Source organism: Schistocerca cancellata, chromosome 1 (assembly GCF_023864275.1).
Source record: "Schistocerca cancellata isolate TAMUIC-IGC-003103 chromosome 1, iqSchCanc2.1, whole genome shotgun sequence".
Lineage (NCBI taxonomy): Eukaryota > Metazoa > Arthropoda > Insecta > Orthoptera > Acrididae > Schistocerca > Schistocerca cancellata.
In genome coordinates, this window is record NC_064626.1 from 713,321,682 (window position 1) to 713,348,865 (window position 27,184).

The 27,184-nt window shown below is 40.0% G+C and overlaps 1 protein-coding gene across 8 annotated transcripts in view; it reads right to left on the reverse strand.

Moving 5' to 3' along the window:
- Positions 1–27,184, reverse strand: part of LOC126184939 (serine/threonine-protein kinase MARK2-like) — a 297,700-nt gene that overhangs the window by 67,104 nt on the left and 203,412 nt on the right. For 7 of the 8 annotated variants that reach the window (XM_049927665.1, XM_049927649.1, XM_049927638.1 and 4 more), the window contains 3 exons: positions 25,207–25,319; positions 24,340–24,541; positions 18,750–18,932 (listed from right to left, as the gene is read on the reverse strand). In XM_049927665.1, coding sequence (XP_049783622.1) covers positions 18,750–18,932; positions 24,340–24,541; positions 25,207–25,319 — 498 coding nt within the window. The remainder of the gene's footprint in view (positions 1–18,749; positions 18,933–24,339; positions 24,542–25,206; positions 25,320–27,184) is intronic. The other variant, XM_049927630.1, reaches the window with a different exon arrangement.

The following is a 27,184-nucleotide window of genomic DNA, read 5'->3' on the forward strand; positions in this document are numbered from 1 at the left end:
TAAACAGCTACACAATGAGCACTGCACAAGGTATTTGTTGGGCTTATGTGGGACTGTGAATGAAAGTGTTTTAAAGAAACCAGAACTTTGAATCAGGAAGACACACAGTCTGGAAGAAACTGTCTCCGTCAACTAAATGATCACGTAGTTGCAGTCTTTCCTCCATCCCAGTCTCCTAACTTGGCCCTGGTATACTACTTTTTGTTTCCCAAACCAAGAACTACACTTTTACCAAAGCACATATAAAATATAGAAATTATGAGCGAACTTTGCTCCATTCCAATAGTACCTTATAAAGAGGAGTACAGGTCCAACATATCAGCACAATACGTGGTAGGATAGGGGTGGCAACTTAAAGTGAGAAATAAAGAAACAAGAAGGGAATAATCTTATTTCATGAGGGCTCCATGTAATCAAAGATAAATTTCTCATACAGCAAAAATCTGATACAGTGCGGCATGAAAATCTTACTACAGTCTGCACGTAGCCATGTAGTGTCATGCAAAGCATCAGTCTGACCAGAACTAGAAATTGCTGGAATAAGTATATTCCAATAATGAAAATGCAACAGATGAAGAATGTAGTGACAAGTTTTGACAGCAGATATGTTCAGTCACAATGTGATGTTCTGTACTGAGCACTTGAACCAAACCTGGTACCTTTACCATTCACAGTAACTGCTTTATCCATTGAGCGATATGCCTTGAAGTTTCAAATCAGTGCACCCTACACTGTAGAGTGAAAATTCACTCTGGCAACAATCCCCTAGGCGGTGACTAGGACATGTCCCCAAAGCAACCTTTCTTCCAGGTGTGCTAGCCTCGCAAGGTATGGTGGAGCACTTTTGTAAAGTTTGGAAGGTAGGAGAAGAGGTACTGGCAGAAATAGAGTTGTGAGGCACGTTCGTGAGTCGTGTTTGGATGGCCCAGTTGGTAGTGCGCTTGCCCACGAAATGGTAAAGGTTCCAGGTTCACAATTTTAATCTGGCTGGAAGTTTCAGCACAGATGACAATGGCATTATGAATGCTGAATGAAAAGAACTGCAGAATGGTCGGAGCTGTACGACAAAGAGGAAGGAGAAGAATATGTGGATGGAACAACAAAATGGAACAAACCATATTCAGCTGTCACACCTGATGAATATAAAACAAAAAGCACAAAAGAGAATGTGTGGAATGATCCAACTAAGAATGCTGACAAAAAAATGAATCCACAGTAGCTTGCAGCAAATGCTGTAAATAACTGCCTATTTTGTAGAGTGTGTTATACACTGTAGTACAGTACAGGTTTTATATGGAACTACTATTATGATATTGTTTGGTCACTGTTTGAGTGAAGTTTATTCAAAAGCTGTTTGTGGTACAGTTCACATAGTAGCTGTATTTGGGAAATTTTTTTAACACTGGGGACCAAGTCCAAGTACAACTCGTACCAAAACAATGTTTTCAGTGGACGGCACCCAAGTATATGTCAAGCTGCAATGTTTTACGACTTGCGCCTCCTACCATTCGAAAAGTGGACTGGTTTCATATGAGAATGATATATGAATGTCCAGGTATATGTCCCTTGAAAGGGACTGCCCTTAGTTGTTCGATTACAGAATTACTTTGAAGGAACAGCAGCAAACATAGGTGCTGCTGTCATGACTGACTCAGTCTCTGTGGGCTCACATTGAGAGATTCATGACTATTCTTGTTAGATTTTGCTGTTGATTATAATTCTGCTACAAGTATGTCACCCATTATGAGTGAGCAAGACATTTTGGAAGAACTGATTGATTCTGGATCGGAAGGAGAAATATCAGAGTGGGAACAGTCTGAATAGGACTCATATTCTGGTGAACTGCTGTCTGCTATCATTTTTCATCTATAATGTTGCTGCTTCAGATACTGCTGCCACAATTACAATTTAGTTAAGCTGGACATTTGAGTATATACAGCCAGCTATGTCATAGTTCTCAAAAATACTGGAGTAGAACAGCAGTTGAGGAAAGATTCACTCTGCTAGACCTTGTTTTCAATTTTCTTTCCCCATTCTATTGCGTAACACATTAAATCAGGAACCAGCAAGTACACAAAGACAGTTTATGACAAGCTGAAGACAAGATCCAAATTAAAGGACACAGTGTTTGGCATTCATCGTTAGGTGTAAAGCTTCACTATTATTATTATTATTATTATTATTTTTATTATTATTATTATTGCCGGAATTCTTCATTTGTAGGGACCTGAAAAATTTGCATTTTGCAGTAAATGTGAATACAGACGCCAAATCTGTGTCAAAATGCGAAAACATGAAGTTACCTATTGATGTTATTTCATAGTAAATTGCACCCAGATGAACTATTTTATCAGATAGTTTGGGACAGCTTTGCTTTCTGCGTATAAATATTGAAAATTTAACCAATTTTCTTTACTGGTATTGCACATCAGCTGGTGAAGTCAGTTTGGGAAGATAATGTGTGTAAGAAAGTTGGTGTAAAAAAAATGCACAAACACAATGTCCTATCAATACACCCAATTCTTTGGTGCCACACAAACTGTGCGTGTCAGAATGGTCTGTATTAGATACACTCTGCATAATGCGTCATATGGGGGCCATCCACAAAATAAATTGTTTGCACATTCAGTCCATGTACCTCTCTTGTTGCAACCATTTATCAGTTTCTGGTGTCCAGTGTGATGTGTGACAGTTGATGCATGTGACTGAAGTCAGACCTGATATGTGCAGAGAAAGCTGTGACTATGGCCGTACTGATTGTGAATCCCACCAACTGTGAGGTGTTATTTGATTTCTGCACGCAGAAAATGTCTGACCCTATGACATTCACAGCAATCTTGTTACCATTTATGGTGAAGGTGTAATGAATGCAGCCGGTGTCTGGAAGTGGCGCATAATTTATAAGAATGAGAGGAAAGATGTTTGTGATGAAGAGAGATCAGTGGGATCCTCCATCATCACAGATATGCTGAAACAAAAGGCGGATCGAATCTTTTGAGACAACAGACGATTCACGATTACAGATATGCATAAACAATGTCAGGAACTGCCTCATTCAATTGTGCATGAAATTGTCACTCAGCACTTCAGGGTACATTCTTCGAGTGTTACAAAAGGGATGGCAACACATTCATTGATCAGATAGTTACATGAGATGAAAGGTGGGTTTTTCATAAACACCCACATGAAGAAACAGTTCCTGAAGTGGTATCATTCTCAGCAGCTACGTAAGTTCAAACAAACTGCATCAACTAAAAAACTGATGGGTTCTGCCTTCTGGGACAATGATTTCATGCCCCACAACACACTAATCTATAGTGACACATTCTGCGTTACACTTTAATGTCTTCGTCAGGCTATCCACAACCACTGAAGAAGCGAGTTCTCGCATGGAATTGTCGTGTCACATGGAAATGCACATTCACATACTGCCTGGCAGAGACAGGCCTTGTTGTGAAGGAAATTCTGGTGGGACACCTTCGAGCATCCTCCCTGTAGTCCGATCATTTTCCTGCTTCCACAACTGGAAGAGCACCTTGCTGGTAAATGTTTTGCAAATGTCTCTGTCGACGAAACTTTCCAGGCCAGGAACATTTGAAACTCCTGTACCTCCACGAACAATGGCTACAGTAAGCCATCCGTTACCATGCGTAAATGTATCATTAACGTCTATGCTAAAGTTAAGTCGACAGCCATAGAAAACACAGGGTCCGTCGACAAGTGCAGTAGAAGCAATGTTTTTAATAGCATTCTTCTTCTTGTCAGCAGTGGATGTGGAGAATTCGATGTTTTCAATTGTTTTATAGATGCCAAGATGCGTTACAGACGTTACCGTCGTCGTTCGAGACAAACTGTCTATAAAACAATTGAAAACATCGAATTCTCCACATCCGCTGCTGACAAGAAGAAGAATGCTATTAAAAACATTGCTGCTACTGCACTTGTCGACAGACCTTGTGTTTTCTATGGCTGTCGACTTAACTTTAGCATAGACGTTAACGATACATTTACGCATGGTAACGGATGGCTTACTGTAGCCATTGTTTGTGGAGGTACAGGAGTTTCAAATGTTCCTGGCCTGGAAAGTTTCGTCGACAGAGACATCATCGCCTACCGCACCTATCACATTTTAGAATTAGCTAATAAAGATTTTGGAAGACTTGAAGGATACTGTTGTGACTTAATTGAATAACCACGAAGCCACAAGTAATGATGACAGTATACAAAAACTGGTGCCACTGTATGACAACCATTCCTGAATGCTAGTTAAGTTCAATAGTTGATTTAATGCAGAAACCTTTAACATGGTTGGAGTTTTGAACTGTGGATGCATCTAATACTGCTAGAGATCAAGCCTAAACTACCTTGTTTACAACACACTACCAATCTCAGCAAGATATTGCACAGGAGCTATTCCCCTACTTTATTTATTTATTTTGAAATGAGCAGAAAGACTAATCATGCTCCATCACAAATTGTGATTATGACCCTCACAACACAACAAGGCATCTGTGAATCCTATAACCATGTGTCAGTTCTGTTTTCGCAGAAACACAGAACACGGGTGCAGGCTGCTGCCCTGCCATAGGGAGGCAGGACTTGTTCCCCTGCAGCACTCCTCACCTCTCTGGCAGTCAAAATTCTAGTTCATTTATGCTTGCAGACATCTGCCAATGTATAGTATTTGCACTCTTCACTACAGTGACTGGAAAACAAAAACTATTGCCACATTTTGGCCAAACCAGAATACTTCCCCTAACATGCAATCGAGTGGGGTTCCACTTCTATATCAACTGCCTTACTGATTCTATACCTAGTTTTGCCCAGTATTGGTAGCACGGCCACGAATGCTCATGAAAGGTTGAAACAAATATTCTGTAGATTCTGTAATTATCGAATTGGGTTATGCCACTTCCTTATACACAAATATTCCACACGTCCAGGGCCTCGCTGCGATGGAGCACTTCCTTTCACGCCGATCACCTGCCACCCTACCTAAAACCTCTTTCCTCGTTACCTAAGCCAGCTTCATCCTGACCCACAATTTCTTCACTTTTGAAGGCCAGACATACCAACAATTAAAGGGAACAGCCATGGGCACCAGGATGGCCCCCTCGTACACCAACCTATTCATGGGTCGCTTAGAGGAAGCCTTCTTGGTTACCCAGGCCTGCCAACCCAAAGTTTGGTACAGATTTATTGATGACATCTTCATGATCTGGACTCACAGTGAAGAAGAACTCCAGAATTTCCTCTCCAACCTCAACTCCTTTGGTTCCATCAGATTCACCTGGTCCTACTCTAAATCCCATGCCACTTTCCTTGACGTTGACCTCCATCTGTCCAATGACCAGCTTCACACGCCCGTTCACATCAAACCCACCAACAAGCAACAGTACCTCCATTATGACAGCTGCCACCCATTCCACATCCAACGGTCCATTCCCTACAGCCTAAGTCTTCGTGGCAAACGAATCTGCTCCAGTCCGGAATCCCTGAACCATTACACCAACAACCTGAAAACAGCTTTCGCATCCCGCAACTACCCTCCCGACCTGGTACAGAAGCACATAATCAGAGCCACTTCCTCATCCCTTCAAACCCAGAACCTCTCACAGAAGAACACCAAAAGTGCCCCACTTGTGATAGGATACTTTCCGGGACTGGATCAGACTCTGAATGTGGCTCTCCAGCAGGGATACGACTTCCTCAAATCCTGCCCTGAAATGAGATCCATCCTTCATGAAATCCTCCCCACTCCACCAAGAGTGTCTTTCCGCCGTCCACCTAACCTTCGTAACCTCTTAGTTCATCCCTATGAAATCCCCAAACCACCTTCCCTACCCTCTGGCTCCTACCCTTGTAACCATCCCCGGTGTAAAACCTGTCCCATGCACCCTCCCACCACCACCTACTCCAGTCCTGTAACCCGGAAGGTGTACACGATCAAAGGCAGAGCCAGGTGTGAAAGCACTCACGTGATTTACCAACTGACCTGCCTACACTGTGAAGCGTTCTATGTGGGAATGACCAGCAACAAACTGTCCTTTCGCATGAATGGACACAGGCAGACAGTGTTTGTTGGTAATGAGGATCACCCTGTGGCTAAACACGCCTTGGTACACGGCCAGCACATCTTGGCATAGTGTTACACCGTCCGGGTGATCTGGATACTACCCACTAACACCAACCTGTCAGAACTCCGGAGATGGGAACTTGCCCTTCAGTATATCCTCTCTTCTCGTTATCCGCCAGGCCTCAACCTCCGCTAATTTCAAGTTGCTGTCACTCATACCTCACCTGTCTTTCAACAACATCTTTGCCTCTTTACTTCCACCTCAACTGACATCTCTGTCCAAACTCTTTGCCTTACAAATGTCTGCTTGTGTCTGTGTATGTGCGGGTGGATATGTGTGTGTGTGCGCGCGAGTGTATACCTGTCCTTTTTTCCCCCTAAGGTAAGTCTTTCCGCTCCCGGGATTGGAATGACTCCTTACCCTCTCCCTTAAAACCCACATCCTTTCGTATTTCCCTCTCCTTCCCTCTTTCCTGACGAAGCAACCGTTTGTTGCGAAAGCTTGAATTTTGTGTGTATGTTTGTGTGTGTATCAAAATTGACAGATTACTGGTATGTCAATACGTTTTATTCCAATTGCTTTCCCACGGACTATAATGATCCGAAATAGATCCAAGGCCACACTTTCAAATTTACACTTGAACTGCAATTCTGCCTACATTCCCACAAATCATCCTCAGCATGATGCCATGTCAAAAATCAGACTTTTTTTGATCAATTATTAGAAGAATTTAAAAAGTCATTTTACCCACATGAAACATCCTAAGGCATAAGTCTGTGTCAATGAGGAAATATCAAACCCATTCACAAAATGACAGCCTAGGACATTTCTATTCGTACAAAGGATGGTCCCAAGACAAAGTCAAAGCCAGATTCTAGTCTCTATTGTAGTAACTAAAAACAGGGATTGATAGTCATGATAAGATGATTTTTATCATCCTTTCAAGAAGTAGTAAATGAAGTGATGGAAAAAAAAACTATTTTGTCACAAGTTCATAGAGGCTGCAACAAATGCTTTTGTTCTGTATCTGAGATTAGAAATCCTAATGAGAAGTCGTCATCTTTGCATACCCCAGAATGCTTCAACATTATGATACAAAATCTAATTATGTGTGGAAGTGCTTGAAAAAAATCACGTCACACATTTTTTAAGAAAATTATGTTTTCTGTAATCTTTATTGTAAAATTCATAATGGATCAGAGAACTAAAATGAAGATTGAAAACAGAGCTTGAAGATTGGTCTTTTTTAATAGTTCTTGCCAAAGATATATCAAATGCAGATGAGCCAGCAACATTTTTAATAATGGAATAAATGGCCTCAATGTGTGAAATTCTTTATTCCTTGCCTTATTTAAATTTAAATAATGTACAATATTATCATTTCATACTTGTATTCAAGTTTTTATTTTACTTCTGTAGGTACAGAGATGCTCAGCAGACTAATCCTGGCATGAAACAGGTCGCCACATAGACTACACATAATACAGGGTGGAGGACATGGCTGGTCCTGGCGACGTTTTGATCTCCGATGTTTCTTATTTTCCGGTTTTCGATGCTCCTTCTCAAAATGTACAACAGAAGATTACATAGTGTCAGTACAGCATAACATTGCTTCAGGGTGCTTTGCCAGACTTTCCATACTTAGTCTCATAAACCACAGTTCACTATCAATATAACACACAAGTACAGCTTCCTAAGTAACAATGGATGAATGGAGAAGGAATGATGTTATAGGTAGATACAATTTGGTATAGGTGATCTGGAGACCGACTGAAGAAGCCTGCCCTGTTAGTATGCGATCAGTTTCATTCTCACAGAGCAGAAGACATTAAAAATAGACTGAATGAACTGAAGTCTCAAGTTAGATTTAATGCTAGGAGGGGTAACTAGTTTACTTCAATCTTAGATGAATGTCTCAAAAAACATGGTTCAAATGGCTCTGAGCACTATGGGACTTAGCATCTTAGGTCATCAGTCCCCTAGAACTTAGAACTACTTAAACCTAACTAACCTAAGGACATCACACACATCCATGCCCAAGGCAGGATTCGAACCTGCAACCGTAGCGGTCAGGCGGTTCCAGACTGTAGTGTCTAGAATCGCTCGGCCACTCCCGCCAGCAGATGAATGTATCAACAGACCCTTTAAGGGACTTACGGAGGAGGAGAGGGACAGATGAATGCAGTCTACAGATTTTGAAACTACATCATCAGGAAGGAGGGAAGGAGGGACCTAACATTTCTCAAGTTTGTGAGTGGGTCAGAGCTCCATGGGACTCTACAAAAATGATTCAATGGTTCGAGAAGTGTATGATCTGTAAGGCACTAGATGGCACACATGATAATTTACTGTACGAAGATTCCGGTTCTGACACGACAGCTTCAAGTATTTCTTCTTTCAGCTCTGACGACCAATTTTGTATATTCGAGGATGCAAATTAAATGGTGAGCACTTTTTCCTATTTATATTGCCTAGAAATTTGATGTAAATGCACATATGTGTTATACAGCAAAGTCCCGCTAATCCGAACCCCGGTAATCCGAACGTTCGCTTAATCCAAACATGAAAAATGTTAGTCTAGGTGTGTATGTACAGCAGTTTACCGCACAGTTTTCCATACTACTTTAATTTACACAGTACAGTAAACATGTATTACAAAAATTGGCAATAAAACATTAGGTTTAAACAATGTATAACAATGAAAGAACAGCTGTCAAACTTACTAAAATACAGCAGACATTTTATCCCTACTTTTTAGATGACGAAAACTCAGTTATTGTTTTATGGTGTAATGAAGACAGTCTTTTATATGACGCATAGTTGCGCCATCGTCTCATAAACATTACATCAGCAGGTGTAGCAGTGGGCTGTTGCTCCAAATAACATAGTGCGAGGTCAAGGGCTTCTGTTGCATCACACTGTGGCACCAGCTCTCCTGTGTCATTCTCAGGCTCATTGTCACTTCTGTCACAACAGTCCCCTTCTTCCTGGTCTTGAGTCACAGCAGTGTCAGTAAGGTTCTCCACACATGCCCCATCCATTCATCTACATCTTCTTCACTAGCTTCTTCACATCCAGGGATTGTCTGTATCATTTGTAGTAGCTTCACTGGGTTGTTCTTCCTATTACCAATGGTTGCTTTACCAACACCCAGTTCCATTGCCAGTTTAGGTACTTTCCCACCATTGTCTATCCACTTCAAAACGTTTAGTTTTTCTTTGAGAGTTAACATCGTATGTTTCCGTTTACTCATGACAAAAATACGTGCACCACTACACCTGAACGAATACAATACAACTGTTATGCATGCCAGCGATCGATAACTAGTGCCAGCGGTCGATAACTAACATAACCAAGCACTTTGCGAGTCAACTGGCAGTGCACTGATCTCAAGACACTAAAAAGGTCTCAACGCCGCACAACAACAAGGACAGGGAGTGAGAGTGAGCCATCGTTTCCAAACTTGTTCCCATTTGTTACCATGGTGTAGCTACTTATCTGGTTGGTATACTTCATTCAAGAAACTCGTCAACATAATTCCGCCTAGCCCGAACAAATCGGTAAACCAAACAAGGTCCGGTCCCAATTAGTTCAGATTAATGAGACTCTACTATAATTGTTTTGTAGTAGAGGTATTAACTAAGCAATTCCCCCCTCCACAAAAAAATAAAGTTTTACAAAAGGTGGTGTGTCTTATACACCAGCAAACGTGGCACATGGCAGCATGTTGGCCATTTACAGACTTCTTTTTTTTTATGCATGACTGTATCTCTACTCAAAAATTCCTTTATGGTATAGAAAGTGTTAAGGAGAAATCTCTAACCTATATTTGAAAACATTTCTGATATCTTTCAGACACACTACTTCCATGGAAGATTGACAAAGAGTTTTATAGCTATTTCACCACTTTCTGTGCCAAAGTTAGATTCATTAAAAGGTAATGCAGATCATTTTTCCTTCTAGTGTAGAACTTGTGAATATCTGTTACTGTCAAACTTAGATGCCTTGCTGACAATAAATTTAATACCTGAATAAATTTACTGCAAGAATGTGGTTAACATTCTCAACTGCTTAAAGAGGTAATTGTAAAACGTATGTGTGTGAGCGATTATTTTCTTTTGAGGAATGAATGCTTTTTGCCCAAGTGAAGAGTTACGCCAGAGTATTATGCCAATCATCAATGAATGAATATATATGTTAACTCACTGCCTTTTATATCCCCAATGTTCACACTTTTTCTTATAGCAAAAGTAGCCGAACCCAGATACTTTAGTTTAAGTTGTCATCAATACCCACTCCCAAGAACTTAAAACTTTTACCCTTTTTATCATTTCTTGTAGGTGTACTAGGTTAATTGGAGAACTGGGCGAACTCGTTCCTTAAGTTTAAAGCCAGGGCATGTCTGTAAACCCATTTAGTTACTATCATTTATGATTTCTAAACAGATGCTTCTTTGCTCGGCTTCGCAAGACTGCTTGTATCATCTGCCTCCTGATTCATATAAAATGGCAGGTCATTAAAATAAAGCAAGAACAAACTCCCACTGTAATTTCTGCCCACACAGCTTCGTAGCTGTCTTTCTTTGTATTACTTTAACAGTCTAATGTAACATCCTGCATTCTTTTTGTTAAATAAGAACTAAACCAGGAATTTGCTGAACCACATATCCCATAAAAACTTAAGTACCCTAATAGAATATTATAACCGACACAACAGAATGTCTTTGATAGCCACTAAGATTTTTATTATGTAATCAGAAAATATACAAAGTGTTCATTTTAACTGAAGATATTGAAATATCTTGAAAAATATACATTGGACCAAAAAAGTTAAAATTCCAATTTGTTTGTCTCGGAGGGGGCATCCAAGAGTAGCACACTCGACCCACCACGACACCCTTTGAGTGTGCCACTTTGATATCTTCAATGAGGACCCCTGGTTTTTCTATCAGATTATAATTCTATGGCAAAATCTACGTGTGTTTTGTCTGAAGCATTTTCTTCATTTTGCCATAGCTGGCGCTGTAATTGGAGGAATAGAAATGGGTACACAATCATGACTCAATGATCCTTGAATATCCAGTGGGACCCCACCTCCATGCTGCAAGGGCAGGCCAGGCCAGTATTTGATAACTTTTAATTGGAAACCCCATTCACAACATTGTACTCCTCTGACATATCAAGCAGGGGACCACTTGACACGCCACTGTGGCCATGGCACGAGATGAACATTGTTTTACTTTTCCAATTAGAAGCAGTGTTCAAGGACTGTACCGCAAACTTCAATACACTTAGTTATCTGACTTTCAAATGACTGTACAAGTGACAGAAGCTGATGCGGTTTACCATGTGTTCACAGCATATTGGCACTTGCTGGGACACCTTATCTTTTAAGTATCCCCACAGGAAGAAATCTGGCGACATCAAATCTGGCAATGTAGTGGGCCAATTAATAGGCACCTTTGCTGATTGCTACTGTAAACACCTCCTGTATTTCAGTTGTGTAATGCGATGGGCAACCGTAATGCTGATATCACATAAGCTGTCAAATGTCCAGAGCAACATCCTTCAGTAGTACTGGTAGTTCCTGTTCCAGGAACATTCAATATCTGTGTCCATTCAATGTGCCGTTGATAAATTATGGACCAATGAGTTTGTTCCCCAGGATGCTACACCATACGTTACCTAACCAAGGACGTTGTTGGTCAACATGCCGTAACCAGTGGGGATTGTCTACACTATAGTGAAGTATGTTATGCCAGCTAATGCTACCATTATGAATGTAGACTCATTGGAATATAGTACCTCGGCAAACAATGTGGGGATCGTTTGCATTTGTTGTTGTGCCCATTCACGAAAAAGTGTCATGTTATGAAAATCGGCACCAGGAAGTTCTTGATGCAGTGACATGTGGTATGGATAATATTTGTGACAATGCAGTATTGTGACAATACTACTTACAGACATATTGGAATCACAGTCTATCTGCCAGATCCTTATCCGTGGGGTGGTTGTGCACTGCCAATAGTACAGCTATTTCATTAGGTTCTCCTTTAACACGTTTGCTTCGTTTCCTTTTGCCGGTCTGTACACTGCCATCAGACATAAAATATGTTCATAACTGCGTAAAAGAATGAACGAAGGCGAGTTTTCTCTGAAAGATGCCCAGTATACAAGGCAACATCAGCCTGAACATTTCTCTTACGTTCACCATAAATCAAGAGCATTTCAATTTTTTCTTCTGTGGTTGCAACATTCATAGTCCACTTGCATGTCTGTTCTCCAACTGATAGGCTGACGTGCGGGCAGTAAAAACTGTGCAAGAATTGCAATGTTTAGAGCTGCTTATTGTTCTATGTGTGCACAATACGTGAAATCTGGCTGTGGGATACTGCCCGTTATGATAACATTATAGTTTGCTAAGTGGCCACAGTGGCGCATCAAGTAGTCCCCTGTTAAATACTTCTGAGAAATACAACAGTCCGAATGAGGTTTGCAAGTAGAAGTTATAAAATACAGACCTGTCCTGCCCTCCCAGCTTGAGAGTGGGGTTCCATGTGCCATTGGACATTCAAGGGCCACTGAGTAGCACATCATTAATTACAATTGTGTATCCATTTCTATTCTTCCGATTACAGTGCCATCTGTGGCAAAACGAAGAAAATGCTTCTGACAAAACGTATTCGCTCAATGGCATATATCAACCTTTCTGGGAAATCGGAGTCAATGAAGAATTACGTATTAGAGCCACAACTTTTTAGAGTCTTCCTTCAGATGGGGATGCGTGAGAAAATTTTAATTCATTAAATGTCCTCAGCATTGCTTCTTCAGCATACCATTTTGTTTTCTCCTCTGAACTGTTTGCACCAATTCACTTATCTATTTTTAAAAAGAAGGAATTAAAAATATTTTCCTTTACACTGCTCCTATTCTCTTTAACACTTTGGGCCCCGAGCCATAGTGCACGAAGCTCTACCACAAGGCCTAGCTGTTTTTAGCGTATTTTAGTTTACTACAACTCTTAAATGGTTTTTGTTATAGTAATGACATTACCCTTATTGAAAAGCCTGAACTTTCTAGTTTGAAGCTATGTATAATACTTTGTTATTTTAATTAATATTTGCTTTCATGAAAGTTTCAATTATAGCATTGTTTTTTTAAAAGAGGAAAAATTGGTCAAGGATATATGCACTTAATGCTCAGAAAGAAAACTACATTATTTTAAACAAGAATTTTAATAATTATTTATACTGTTTGTTTTATCTACAGTAACCTCCTTTGGCTTTATTTTAAGATGCAATTTTGGTCTTTGTATGATAAATTTTGAAACATTGTAGTTTGCACAATGCCACTTTGCATTCACTACACTGGTAGCTTGTGTCTTTGCACCACACTTTCCCAGTAAACTTTTTGCCTCTCAGAGAACACACTACACATTGTTTTTGCTTGCTTCTTGCCTACTTCTGTCTCAATCTTTTCCAGAAAATGGTTTCCAGTTAATAGTCTGGAGAGTCCTGATGTATCAGTTTGTGATTCGAGATCTCTGTTGTCTGCAAGACCTGCACAGATACTTGTCATAAACTATGACATTGTGAGGCGTTTTCCAGTTACCTTGTTGTACAGTAGACTTGAATTTATTATCACCATTAATATTATGTGGAATGACAACTTTCTCCACCACTTCACAGTTCGATGCTCGAAAGCCCCGTATGATAGTCGTTGGTCTGATACGTCAACACCCAACTTGTTTTCATTATAGTCCACCACACAGGCTGGTTTTGCTTTCTCTCCGCCTCTCTTATCAATATACGTCACAATCTCAGCAGTTAGCCTTGTACTTATCACGGGCACATTTCTTTTGCCCTTCCAACAAATGCCAAGATATTTCCTTTAGGCCTAAAAATTAGTTCACCTCGCTGAAGTTTCTGATCTTCTATAGCAGGAGGTAATCCCTGCTTAGATTTTCTTGTAGTTCCCACAAGAGCAGTTTTTGCAGCTTCCAGTTCTGAAGCAAGGACTGGACTGGTGTAGAATCTGTCTGTAAACAAAGTGTAACCTTTTCCTGACGGATTCGCCAAGCAATGTCTTTACGAGTGTCACTGTGTCAGACCTCTCACCTGCATAAACAGAAAAATTACACACACAACCTGTGTCTGTCTCTGACTGTGACAGTTTTATACCATATTTATTTGGCTTCTGTGGCATGTACTGCTTGAAACACACATGGCCACAACATTTGCACATGCCTTCATCAATTGCAGGGGAGGGGGGAGGAGGAGGGGAGGAGGAGGGGGGAGGAGGAGGGGGGAGGAGGAGGGGAGGGGGAAGGGAGGGGAAGGAGGGGAAGAGAGGAGGGGAAGGAAAGGGGAAGGAGGGGAAGGAAAGGGGAAGGAGGGGAAGGAAAGGGGAAGGAAAGGGGAAGGAGGGGAAGGGAAGGAAGAGCAGGAGAGGAAGAGGAACGGGAAGAGGAAGAGGGAGGGGAAGAGGGAGGGAAGGGGTAGAGGGAGGGAAGGGGTAGAGGGAGGGAAGGGGTAGAGGGAGGGAAGGGGTAGAGGGAGGGAAGGGGTAGAGGGAGGGGAAGCGGAAGAGAGGGAGGAAGGGGAAGTGGAAGAGAGGGAGGGGAAGAGGGGGTGCGAGGGGGAGGGGGTGCAGGAGGGGTAAGTGGGTGTGGGAGGGGAAGAGAGGGAGAGTGAGGGGAAGAGAGGGAGGGGAAGAGAGGGAGGGGAAGAGAGGGAGGGGAAGAGAGGGAGGGGAAGAGAGGGAGGGGAAGAGAGGGAGGGGAAGAGAGGGAGGGGAAGAGAGGGAGGGGAAGAGAGGGAGGGGAAGAGAGGGAGGGGAAGAGAGGGAGGGGAAGAGAGGGAGGGGAAGAGAGGGAGGGGAAGAGAGGGAGGGGAAGAGAGGGAGGGGAAGAGAGGGAGGGGAAGAGAGGGAGGGGAAGAGAGGGAGGGGAAGAGAGGGAGGGGAAGAGAGGGAGGGGAAGAGAGGGAGGGGAAGAGAGGGAGGGGAAGAGAGGGAGGGGAAGAGAGGGAGGGGAAGAGAGGGAGGGGAAGAGAGGGAGGGGAAGAGAGGGAGGGGAAGAGAGGGAGGGGAAGAGAGGGAGGGGAAGAGAGGGAGGGGAAGAGAGGGAGGGGAAGAGAGGGAGGGGAAGAGAGGGAGGGGAAGAGAGGGAGGGGAAGAGAGGGAGGGGAAGAGAGGGAGGGGAAGAGAGGGAGGGGAAGAGAGGGAGGGGAAGAGAGGGAGGGGAAGAGAGGGAGGGGAAGAGAGGGAGGGGAAGAGAGGGAGGGGAAGAGAGGGAGGGGAAGAGAGGGAGGGGAAGAGAGGGAGGGGAAGAGAGGGAGGGGAAGAGAGGGACAGTTTTCCTGGATAAAAATACGTGTTTTCACAGGGGAAAATATGTTATAGCTGGGTGAAAGGTTTTTCAATGACCTGTCATTATTACATTTAATTATCTTATTTTTAGCAGTTGCAGGGGGCAACAGTCTGGATGATTGAATGATCTGGCCTTGCAACACTAACCAAAATGGGCTTGCTGTTCTGGTACTGCGAACGGCTGGAAGCAAGGGAAAACTACAGCCGTAATTTTTCCCGAGGGCATGCAGCTTTACTGTATGATTAAATGATGATGGCGTCCTCTTGGGTAAAATATTCTGGAGGTAAAATAGTCCCCCATTGGATCTCCGGGTAGGGACTACTCAGGACGACGTCATTATCAGGAGAAAGAAAACTGGCGTTTTATGGATCGGAGAGTGGAATGTCAAGATCCCTTAATTGGGCAGGTAGGTTAGAAAATTTTAAAAGGGAAATGGATAGATTAAAGTCAGATATAGTGGGAATTAGTGAAGTTCAGTGGCAGGAGGAACAGGACTTTTGGTCAGGTAAATACAGGGTTATAAATACAAAATCAAATAGGCGTAATGCAGGAGTAGGTTTAATAACGAATAAAAAAATAGGAGTGCAGGTAAGCTACTATAAACAGCATAGTGAACGCATTATTGTGGCCAAGATAGACATGAAGCCCATACCTACTACAGTAGTACAAGTTTATATGCCAACCAGCTCTGCAGATGAAGAAATTGATGAAATGTATGATGATATAAAAGAAATTATTCAGGTAGTGAAGGGAGACGAAAATTTAATGGTCATGTGTGACGAATTCGAGAGTAGGAAAAGGGAGAGAAGGAAACATAGTAGGTGGATATGGATTGGGGCTAAGAAATGAAAGAGGAAGCTGCCTGGTTGAATTTTGCGCAGAGCTTAACTTAATCATAGCTAACACTTGATTCAAGAATCATGAAAGAAGATTGTATACATGGAAGAGGCCTGGAGATACTGGAAGGTTTCAGATAGATTATATAATGGTAAGACAGAGATTTAGGAACTAGGTTTTAAATTGTAAGACATTTCCAGGGGCAGATGTGGACTCAAAAACGAGATTGACAGGAAGTGCAAAATGGCTAAGCAGGGATGGCTAGAGGACAAATGTAAGGATGTAGAGGCTTATCTCACTAGGGGTAAGATAGATACTGCCTACAGGAAAATTAAAGAGACCTTTGGAGAAAGGAGAACCACTTGCATGAATATCAAGAGCTCAGATGGAAACCCAGTTCTAAAGTTCTAAGCCAAGAAGGGAAAGCAGAAAGGTGGAAGGAGTATATAGAGGGTCTATACAAGGGTGATATACTTGAGGACAATGTTATGGAAATGGAAGAGAATGTAGATGAAGATGAAATGGGAGAGACGATGCTGCATGAAGAGTTTGACAGAGCACTGAAAGACCTAAGTCAAAACAAGGCCCCAGGAGTAGACAACATTCCATTAGAACTACTGACAGCCTTGGGAGAGCCAGTCCTGACAAAACTCTACCATCTGGTAAGCAAGATGTACGAGACAGGTGAAATACCCTCAGACTTCAAGAAGAATATAATAATTCCAATCCCAAAGAAAGTAGGTGTTGACAGATGTGAAGATTACCGAACTATCAGTTGAATAAGTCACAGCTGCAAAATACCAACTCGAATTCTTTACAGATGAGTGGAAAAACTGATAGAAGCCAACCTCGGGGAAGATCAGTTTGGATTCCATAGAAATGCTGGAACATGTGAGGCACTACTGACCCTATGACTTATCTTAGAAAATAGATTAAGGAAAGACAAACCTACATTTCTAGCATTTGTAGACTTAGAGAAAGCTTTTGACAATGTTCACTGGAATACTATCTTCCAAATTCTGAAGGTGGCAGGGGTAAAATACAGGGAGCGAAATGTTATTTACAATTTGTACAGAAAGCAGATGGCAGTTACAAGAGTCGAGGGACATTAAAAGGAAGCAGTGGTTGGGAAGGGAGTGAGACAGGGTTGTAGACTATCCCCGATGTTATTTAATCTGTACATTGAGCAAGCAGTAAAGGAAACAAAAGAAAAATTCGGAGTAGGTATTAAAATCCATGGAGAAAAAATAAAAACTTTGAGGTTCGCCGAGGACATTGGAATTCCGTCAGAGACAGCAAAGGACTTGGAAGAGTAGTTGAACAGAATGGACAGTATCTTGAAAGGAGGATATAAGATGAACATCAACAAAAGCAAAACGAGGATAATGGAATGTAGTTGAATGAAGTCGGGTGATGCTGAGGGAATTAAATTAGGAAATGAGACACATTAAGGTAGTAAAGGAGTTTTGCTATTTGGGGAGCAAAATAACTGATGATGGGCGAAGTAGACCTACATAGTAAAATGTAGACTGGCAATGGCAAGGAAAGCATTTCTGAAGAAGAGAAATTTCTTAACATCGAGTATAGATTTAAATGTCAGGAAGTCGTTTCTGAAAGTATTTGCATGGAATGTAGCCATGTATGGAAGTGAAACGTGGGCGATGAATAGTTTAGACAAGAAGAGAATAGAAGCTTTCGAAATGTGGTGCTACAGAAGATTAGATGGGTAGATCACATAACTAACGAGGAGGTATTGAATAGAATTGGGGAGAAGAGGAGCTTGTGGCACAACTTAACTAGAAGAAGGGATCGGTTGGTAGGACATGTTCTGAGGCATCAAGGGATCACCAACTTAGCACTGGAGGGCACCATGTAGGATAAAAATCTTAGAGGGAGACCAAGAGATGAATACACTAAGCAGATTCAGAAGCATGCAGGCTGCAGTAGGTACTGGGAGATGAAGAAGCTTGCACAGGATAATGTAGCATGGAGAGCTGCATCAAACCAGTCTCAGGACTGACGGCAACAACAACAACAACAACAACAACAACAACAACATCATCATCATCTTATTTTCAAAAATGGATATAAACACATTAAGAATCATTCTGAATTCAGGGTTAGTATTAGGCTCACTGTAAACTTCCAACATTTTCCTTAAAATCCACAGCACTTTTATCATTAATCAGCTCCACTGTTTAGTAGTTGAAGGTAACTTATATAGTACTTGACACAAGAAATCTTCTCTCATCCTGTCATCGTATTTCTTTATTACTAGTTAACAAATGTAATAAAAATAAAAGCCAGAGAGTATAATGTAATTACAATTTCAAAATAAGTAATGAATTTGAAAGCGTAGCTAACTAGTCTTTCGTTGGCAACTATCTTGCACAGAATGCCAATAAAATTTAAACTAAAAACATGAAAAGTAGCTCACAAGAATGGAGAAGTATCTTGACCACTTACTTGAATCTAATACTGGAATGGCCGCCGTATTTTTTGGAGGGGCTGGGCGCGTTGCTGCACTTGCTGAATTTATTCGCGCTGTATTCTCCTTTATTGTTGCAGAGTCTACAGTATTTTGACGCTTGAAATTACTCGTTGGTGCATGATTATGGTTGCTCACATTAGGTGTGCCAGTTGGAGCCCCTGATGAAGTTACAGTTGATTTTAGAAGTTTGACAATCCAGGTAAAAAAATTAACAGTACATATTTACACACTAATTACTATTAAAATATCAAAATGCCTTCCTTTTATATTTTTGTCTGAATACCTATTCCACAGAAATTACATCTCCAAATGCCAAATTCCATTCTCTCTCTGGATCCTATTGAAAGAAGCCATGATTTTGAAAGCTCAGTGTTAGATGTGCTTTTAATTTTGCATGATTTTTACTTGCAATAATTATGATGTTTATATTTGAATGCATAGTAACTGAAACAGTTAGGAAACTTCTAATCAAAGTGAACACCTATTACTTACGAGGGGCGTTTGAAAAGTCCATGCAAAAATAAAAACTACTTACATGTTTGGGGTAAACCTTTTTTATTTTTCTACAGTCTCCTCTTTTAGACTTATACACTTCGTCCAACTCTGTTCTAATTTGTTGATCCCTTCCCAATAATGGGAATTGTCCAAGTCTCAAGTCTGCAAAATAGCTATTAGTTGCTGCAATCACTTCCTTGTTTGAATAAAATCTTTGTCCAGTCAGCCATTTCTTCAAATTGGGGAACAAATAGTAGTCCGAGAGAGCCAAGTCTGGAGAATAGAGGGTGGGGGGGTGGGCTGGGGGTGGGGATATGAAACGAGTTGGAATCCTATTTCCAGTAAAATTGCAACCACAACTGCTGAGGTGTGTGCTAGTGCATTGTCGTGATGGAAAAGGAGTTTTTTGAGGTCCAATCACCAGCATTTTTCTTGCAGCTCGGTTTTCGAATGGTCCAATAATTATGAATAATATGCACCTGTAATAGTTTTACCCTTTTCCAGATAGTCGATGAGTATTACCCTTTGGGAATCCTAAAGACAGTCACCATAACCTTTCCGATCTTCACCCTTTTTGGCACAGATTCTCCCTTGGTAACCCATTGTTTAGATTGTTGTTTCGTGTCAGGAGTATAGTAATGTATCCATATTTCATCCACAGTGACGAAACGATGCTTTAAGTCCTACAGATTCTTCCTGAACAACTGCCAATCATCCTCTCAACACTTCACATGATTCCGTTTTTGGTCAAGCGTGAGCAATCGCAGAACCCATCTTGCGGATAGCTCTCTCATGTCCAAATGTTTATGCAAAATATTATGAACCCATTCATTTGAGATGCCCATAGCACTAGCAATCTCATGCACCTTAACTCTTCCGTCATCCATTACCATATCATGGGTTTCATCAATGATTTCTGGGTTCGTAACCTCCACAGGGCGCCCAGAACATTCAGCATCACTTGTGCCCATATGGCCACTCCAAAAATTTTGAAACCACTTATAAACTGTTCTGATTGAAGGTGCAAAGTCACCGTATTGTTTATCAAGCTTCCCTTTAGTCTCCTGAGGAGTTTTTCCTTTCATAAAGTACTATTTAATCAACACGAGAAATTCTTTTTCGTCCATTTTTTGACAATCACTTGACTTCCTTGATTCACACGAATGCCAAACACAAAGGAATACACCAATATGGCTGAAACTTTGTGTTTGTTTTTTCCAAAGATGTTACTAACTAAACATTACCTCGATACGAGCCGGTGGTGCCATCTTTCGGACTTTGTACGGACTTTTCAAACATCCCTCATAAATACGGACACCGACAACATGAAATGCATGTCTACTTTCACAAATATTTGTGTGTTTTTCTCCTGGCAACTAGCAAAGTCATTACTGATTAATTATTATTTTCCCATTTCTGTATTACCCTATAGCAACGCAACTTTTGCAGAGATGCAGAAAATGGAAGTGTTAAAATTTAGCTTCCTCTTCTTGCATTATTTGAAAATATTTAGGTCCATTCTTTACACCAAGGTAATAACTTTGGAGCACTTAACTGTTTGGGTGCTACAGAACAATGGCACTGAAAAGTAATGCAGTGTGTAACTGAATGACAAACTGAAGGATCACTGCAATCCACTTAAATCAGATCAAATTGATGAAAGCATTACTGTCCCAGAAAAACCATCACACTATTATATTCAGATGATACTAGAACACCCTGGGCTGAATAAAATAATGGAAACATAAAGATACTTCAACTGTAAAGAGAGTGTTCACATTTATTAATTATTCATTCGCAACAAACAGCAACAAAACAGGGAGCAAGGGGAACAAACCAAAAAATACACAAAAATGTCTTAACTTTACCATGCTTTGCACTAAGATCAATGTCACTGCTTTTTTTCAACATTTTGTTTAATTTTCAGCAGGTTAGATCTATATACTAATTTCTTATGTATGAATAGCAGTTAACAAGATGCGATATTTTCCATGAGGTGCACTACGTAAGTTACAGACCAGTTGGTACAAAAATGTCACTGTTGGCAATCTCTATCTGATGCCTGCACAGTATGTTGCAGAGGTCCTCCATTGTGAGGAGGCAAAGTTCAAAGGAAGCAAAGTTCAAAGCATCATTGTGATGACCAAATGCCAATTTTAAAAAGCATAATTTTTGCTTTTTCCTTCTTATAGTGGTGATTCAATATATATATGAAAATAAATATTCCCACTACAAATGACTTTACATTATGAAGAGAGAAAGGAGTCCCCCCCTCATGTAGTGATATGATGAAACTGGTTATTTACAAACTAGAGACCTAAATGGCCATATATGAAGTTGTGTCAAATAAAACATATAACAATATATAAAACTGAGTAGTGCAATTCACTACTACCCAGATGGAGGAGATCAGTGTTTAATGTCCCATGGACAATGAAGTCATTAGAAGATGGAGCACAAGCTCGGATCAGGGAAGGAAATCGGCTGTGCCATTTCAAAGAGACTGTCGTGGCACTTGCCTGAAACGATTTAGTGAAATCGCAGAAAACATAAATCAGGATGACCAGAAGTAGGTTTCAACTGTCCTTCACCCGAATGCAAGTCCAGTGTGCTTAATCGTTGTGCCACCCCACTTGGTACTACTGCTCAGATGTAAATATGATATCTGGAATAGTTTTTGCTCTCAAGTATGTTCAAATGATATGATGCTTCAGCTGCAAAGTTTTTAAACCCATACATGTTTACCATCCTTATGTCACATCCAGTAACTAGCATTTCTTCCTAATTAAGCACTACTAACTTGTCCTGGAGTTACCAAAAAACAATATGATGGTATTCAATGCAAAATCTTTACAAATGTTGTTCCATAATAGCAGAAGTTGTTAAATAATGTTAATATCTAGAAAAATAAAACAAAAATGAGTTTGTGTGTATTGGCTTTCACATCATTTTCTTTAACAGCATGAGACAGAATTGCTGTTCAGTACTTACCCTCAACAGGTAAAATATTTAGTACATACTTGAAATTATGCACACTGTCCTAGCCTTAGAACTTCCCCAGGGAAGAGAGAAAGTTGAGGGAAGGTTAAAAAGGATGCACACAACAGATGTGTCTACTACCCCTGGAGTCTGCTTGACTATCCCTTCCTTTCTAACCTTCTTTCTCTCCTCCCTGAGAAAGGATCTAATAGTTCTGAACGCTAAGGTGGTGTATGAACTTGTGTGTGAATCTTTTGGCAGTATTAGATCTTTTGCCCCCTGAAGGTAATCATGGGCTAGAAATTATGTAATATTTTAAATTCTGTTGTTGGAAAGAGAGGAAAAATAATATTTTGCACTGACTGAGGTGAGTTAGCAGCTGTGAGTCGTATATATTCTATCCTAAGCAGCAACCAGAACACAGCCAATAACTGAGGTCTAATTAATCAATATACTGTATATTATTAATGTAAGTATGGTTTGTCCCCTCATGCCATTATACCTTCGCAACAAATATCTGCAGTCCCATGGAGGTTACATGATATGGTAACTTCCCATACCCCTTCCCTAGAGAAGGTTTTGCTTCGGAAGCACGGGGGTTGGGCTTGAAGACATGGGTGACAGAAGAGGATATGACACCACTGGATTACTTATGAGAAGTCACTGAAGCAGCTGAGAATTGAGTGCTTAAGTGGCCAGGACTGGATAGAATGTTACTTCTAGAAGGTTTTAGACTGTTCCAGAAAGCTACAGAATCTTCCAGAAGGTTTGCAAATGTTATAGAACTTCACAAAATATTCGAGAATGTTTTTGTATGTTCCATTACTCTGTTATGGTGCAGGTATGTTCCAACTCCGAAGGGTATAAACGGGCAATGCCAACTTATATTCATTAGTATACTTTTGGAAAGCGATTATGAGTAAGATCAAGGAAAAGTGAAATAAATCTAAGTGAAAGTGAATTGCGTATGGTAGTGAACAGTGCGTTAAATGGGATTTTAGTGACTCAAGTAGTGAACTGCAAATAAGCATTCAGCAAGAACAGCAAAGAAATCGAACAAATGAAAAGTGGGAATCATGTTAGGCTTCACAATCGAAGACATTGAATAATTGAGAAAAAACTTAACAGATGAACAATGAATTAAAATTACAAATGAGGCTCGAGTGAGAGTGTTTTTGAGCATGAAATGCTAATTTTTTTGAATATTTATTTTTATTGTGTCCTTGAGTGTCTGACTGATCTGGGAAGATCCAAGAAAAGAAATGAAAAACACCAGAGAAGTCAGTCTTTTTCAGTTCGTAACAACTTACATATTCATGTACCTCCTTTTTCCTTCAGTAAACACTTATGAAAAAATTACCTACTGATAGAAATTGGTAACACTTGATAAAATAAATCACGCAGCCTACAAATTACTTTTTATTAAGAACTAAATCTGAAATAATTCTGACTTTTAAATAAATTTTATGTTAATAATACAAATTTTGTTTTTTATTGCAATCCAACTGATACCAGGTGTAGTCCATAAAGAATTTTTTTATACACAGTAAGGAAGGCATTTCTCCTTGTATACCCACTGCACATAACAATTTGACAGTCTGCAGGCAAACGCAGCAAAGCCACACATGTATGTGCAGGCAAATGCAGTAAAGCTACACACATATGTAAAGACACAGTATACATAGTAAAAATGTCACTTTTTGATAATACTTGTTCATCCCAAAGTTAAATAATTTCAATTCATTATCAGATTTTACAACATGGTGAGGAAGATCACAAAACAGGAGACTTCCAGCACCAAACATGGCAGCAATACCAAAAAATGTCAACATTCACAGCACGGGGTAAACAACTTCGTATAAAAATGTCTTTTGCTGCAACTCCCATGTGAACACTACGTATCTTCCAATTAGGGCTATGTTCACAAATGTCAGACGACTATGATGGTGACATGCTGGTTTGAAAGTAAACATGGAAGCAACTAAAAGCACATTTCGCCAGTGCACTACTGGAAAGCCTGAAATTATGCGAAGTGCACTATGATGGTAACTACTAGTGCAGTGGGATACAGAACTGAGCAGAGATGCCCACCCCCAGCAGCAGTAGCTGGTGACTCACGCAAAGTTTCACCACCAGAGGACGCTCTCCGGCTAGGTTTGGCATTCGTTGCTGAACTTGATCGATGTACACCACGGTGCCCATGAGAAGGTGACTGTGCATTACCCTGGGTCACCGCTGGTGGAATATTACGAAGTGATAAAGAACTTCCAGATCTCGAACCATCACTTTCAGGCTGTAAAAGAAAATAATTGGAACTTTAATGGAGAGCTATATTACATTCAACAAGCATTTTCTATTCTATTTATATCATAATTATTCCTGTTACTATTCCCCTTCTTCCTGCAGCTACCTTCTGCATTAATATTATCTTTCATTTCTTTCATTGTTGCACTGAAATTTTGCAGGTTTCGGCAGTCTTTGCCTTACTTGTTTTCTGGAGCTATACTTGAGCACACTAGAATCTGAATTTTTGTTAACTGACTAACTTCTGGCTTCTTTTCCAATTTTAAAAGCAATTTCCTTTATTTAATTTGCCGTGTTTATTAATCTTGGTCTAGCTATATTTTTAAAAAGTTACAAATACAGATGCCTCTTTGATCCTCAGTAGTAACAAAACTTTTTTGTTGCATGAGTTACATTTAAATTTAGTTGTGATTTAAGAACTCATAGTGAAATTTGTCACACAGAAGACTCCATTATACAAAATATAATTAAACAATCAACTTCTATACTCCCATTTAACATTTTTTAAATCTAGAAGTTGAAACTTTTGTATTTTGTGTAATATTTGACAGACGACTTAAGGAATAGGTAAACTAAAATGCATATGAGAGAGAGAGAGAGAGAGAGAGAGAGAGAGAGAGGCCATCTAATAACACTGATTCTCGTTACACTTACATCTGATGACTTCCTTCCAAGGAGAAGATACGTTGCAAAAACATCATCATATTTTGCATTTGCTAAACTCTCTTCAATTTCAGTTCTGGTGTATCCCATGCTAACTAAGGCTTCTGTAATAAGAATTATACAGTGTTACAAGCATCAGACATCATATAAACTGGAATAGTAGTTTATCAACCAAAATATGATTTCACTTCATCAACAAGGCACTAAATGTTACAGGTTGAGTTATGATAATAAGAATATTGGTCATTACTTAATAGCATTCATACACACAGAACAGCTGTTGATTTTATATTGTCAACCCTCCGAAACTAAATAAACACAAAGGGTCATTCCATGTCAAGTCATCCAGGCCATGACACCCATTATCTAGTTGTGAACTGAGATTTTGTGTACTGCTTTTGTATCTAATATCATGAACCTTTGTCAATTTTTATTGCTTTACATACATTCTGTTAGTAGCAATTGCTGAAAGTTTGTGCAATGCGTTACTCTGAAGCAAACTGTAGAAATTTGAAAATTGGCTGCAGTTTTTAAACAAAAAATGGTATGCTAAAAGTTTTTTCCTGAATTCCTTTTCAAAATGTAGTTTCTGAAAACATGTTAGAATTGTCCAATTAAATTAGAAAAAAATATTTTGGACAGCTGTCCCCCTCTGGAAAATATTGAAAAAATTAGAAAGTGATTACAAATAATAAAGTTTTCATTACACAAAACATCAGTTTTGAGAAATGAATGGAACTGGGGAAAAATTATATATATCCTAGAGATAAATACAATTACTACCCAAGAGACATTAACAACCTAAGTGCACATAATAATATTCAAATTGAACAAAATTTGCACTATATGAAACAAAATTGCACATTATAGAATATAGGGCGACTTGTAAATTACATGACATATGAACACTTTCTTACCTCTGCAATAATCAAATTAACTTAATGTAAAAATACATAGCATTTTGTTTATAATATTTAAGCGTTCTGTCCAAAGCCAATATTGTCAACACTGCACAAAATGCTGGTGCTGCAATCTGCATTCAAGTTGATTCAGAACTAAACATGTGACAAGACACTTTGATGCTTAGATAATATTTTTTTGTATGAGAACCACTTTTCTTTCACCAACTTTGAGGACTCTTTGCTCAGAGAATAAGTACGGCCTGTTGCTGTGGTGATGTCAGCCTGTTGCTGTGGTGATGTGAACTTCACACAAAATATGAGAGAAAGAAACATCACAAACAACATTATCACAGGCCAACAGAAGGATGGGGATGGTCCATAAGGAAGCATGAACCTTACTGTAACATCTCCTTCCCTTCTTAACAATTCACCCTCTCAACAATTCCCAAATACTTAGAAGAGTCATATGCACAAGCAACATAGCAGTTGGGCTGCACAGTGCATTCTGGCATTAGTGGCAGAAGTGCATCTGAGAAATCATGCACAATACTAAAATTGACTGGAGACACTGGTACAATGTGATGCATAGATCGTGTTCCAGGAATTGTTTTTGCACCTGTGAAGTGCTGAGAAAGATAATGTCCAACTTGTACCATTTCATCTTTTGAAACAAAGAGAAATGAAAGGCCTTGCAGGTTTTCATGACAGAATTCAAATACCTGTGAAGCTGTAAGTATTTTATGTTTATAAACTCTTTGCAAACTTGTTTTTGTTACTAGTCGTAACAGTGCCACCAATACCATCACAAGGAGATTTGCCATGGCTGGTACGAAAAAGGATCAGCTGCACTTAAGGTCGTGTTCAAGGTAGCAGACATTTCTGGAATTCCTACAATTTTTGTATTGTGCAGCACAGCCATCAGTGAAATAATCAACATACGCAAGAAGAATTTCTGGAAATTCACACTTTAAAATATTCAATACAGTCTTGTGAGTCTGGTACATGAAGGCAACATCATGTTCTACATTACCAGAAACAATCCAAATACTTTTTGCACGCAACTGTTT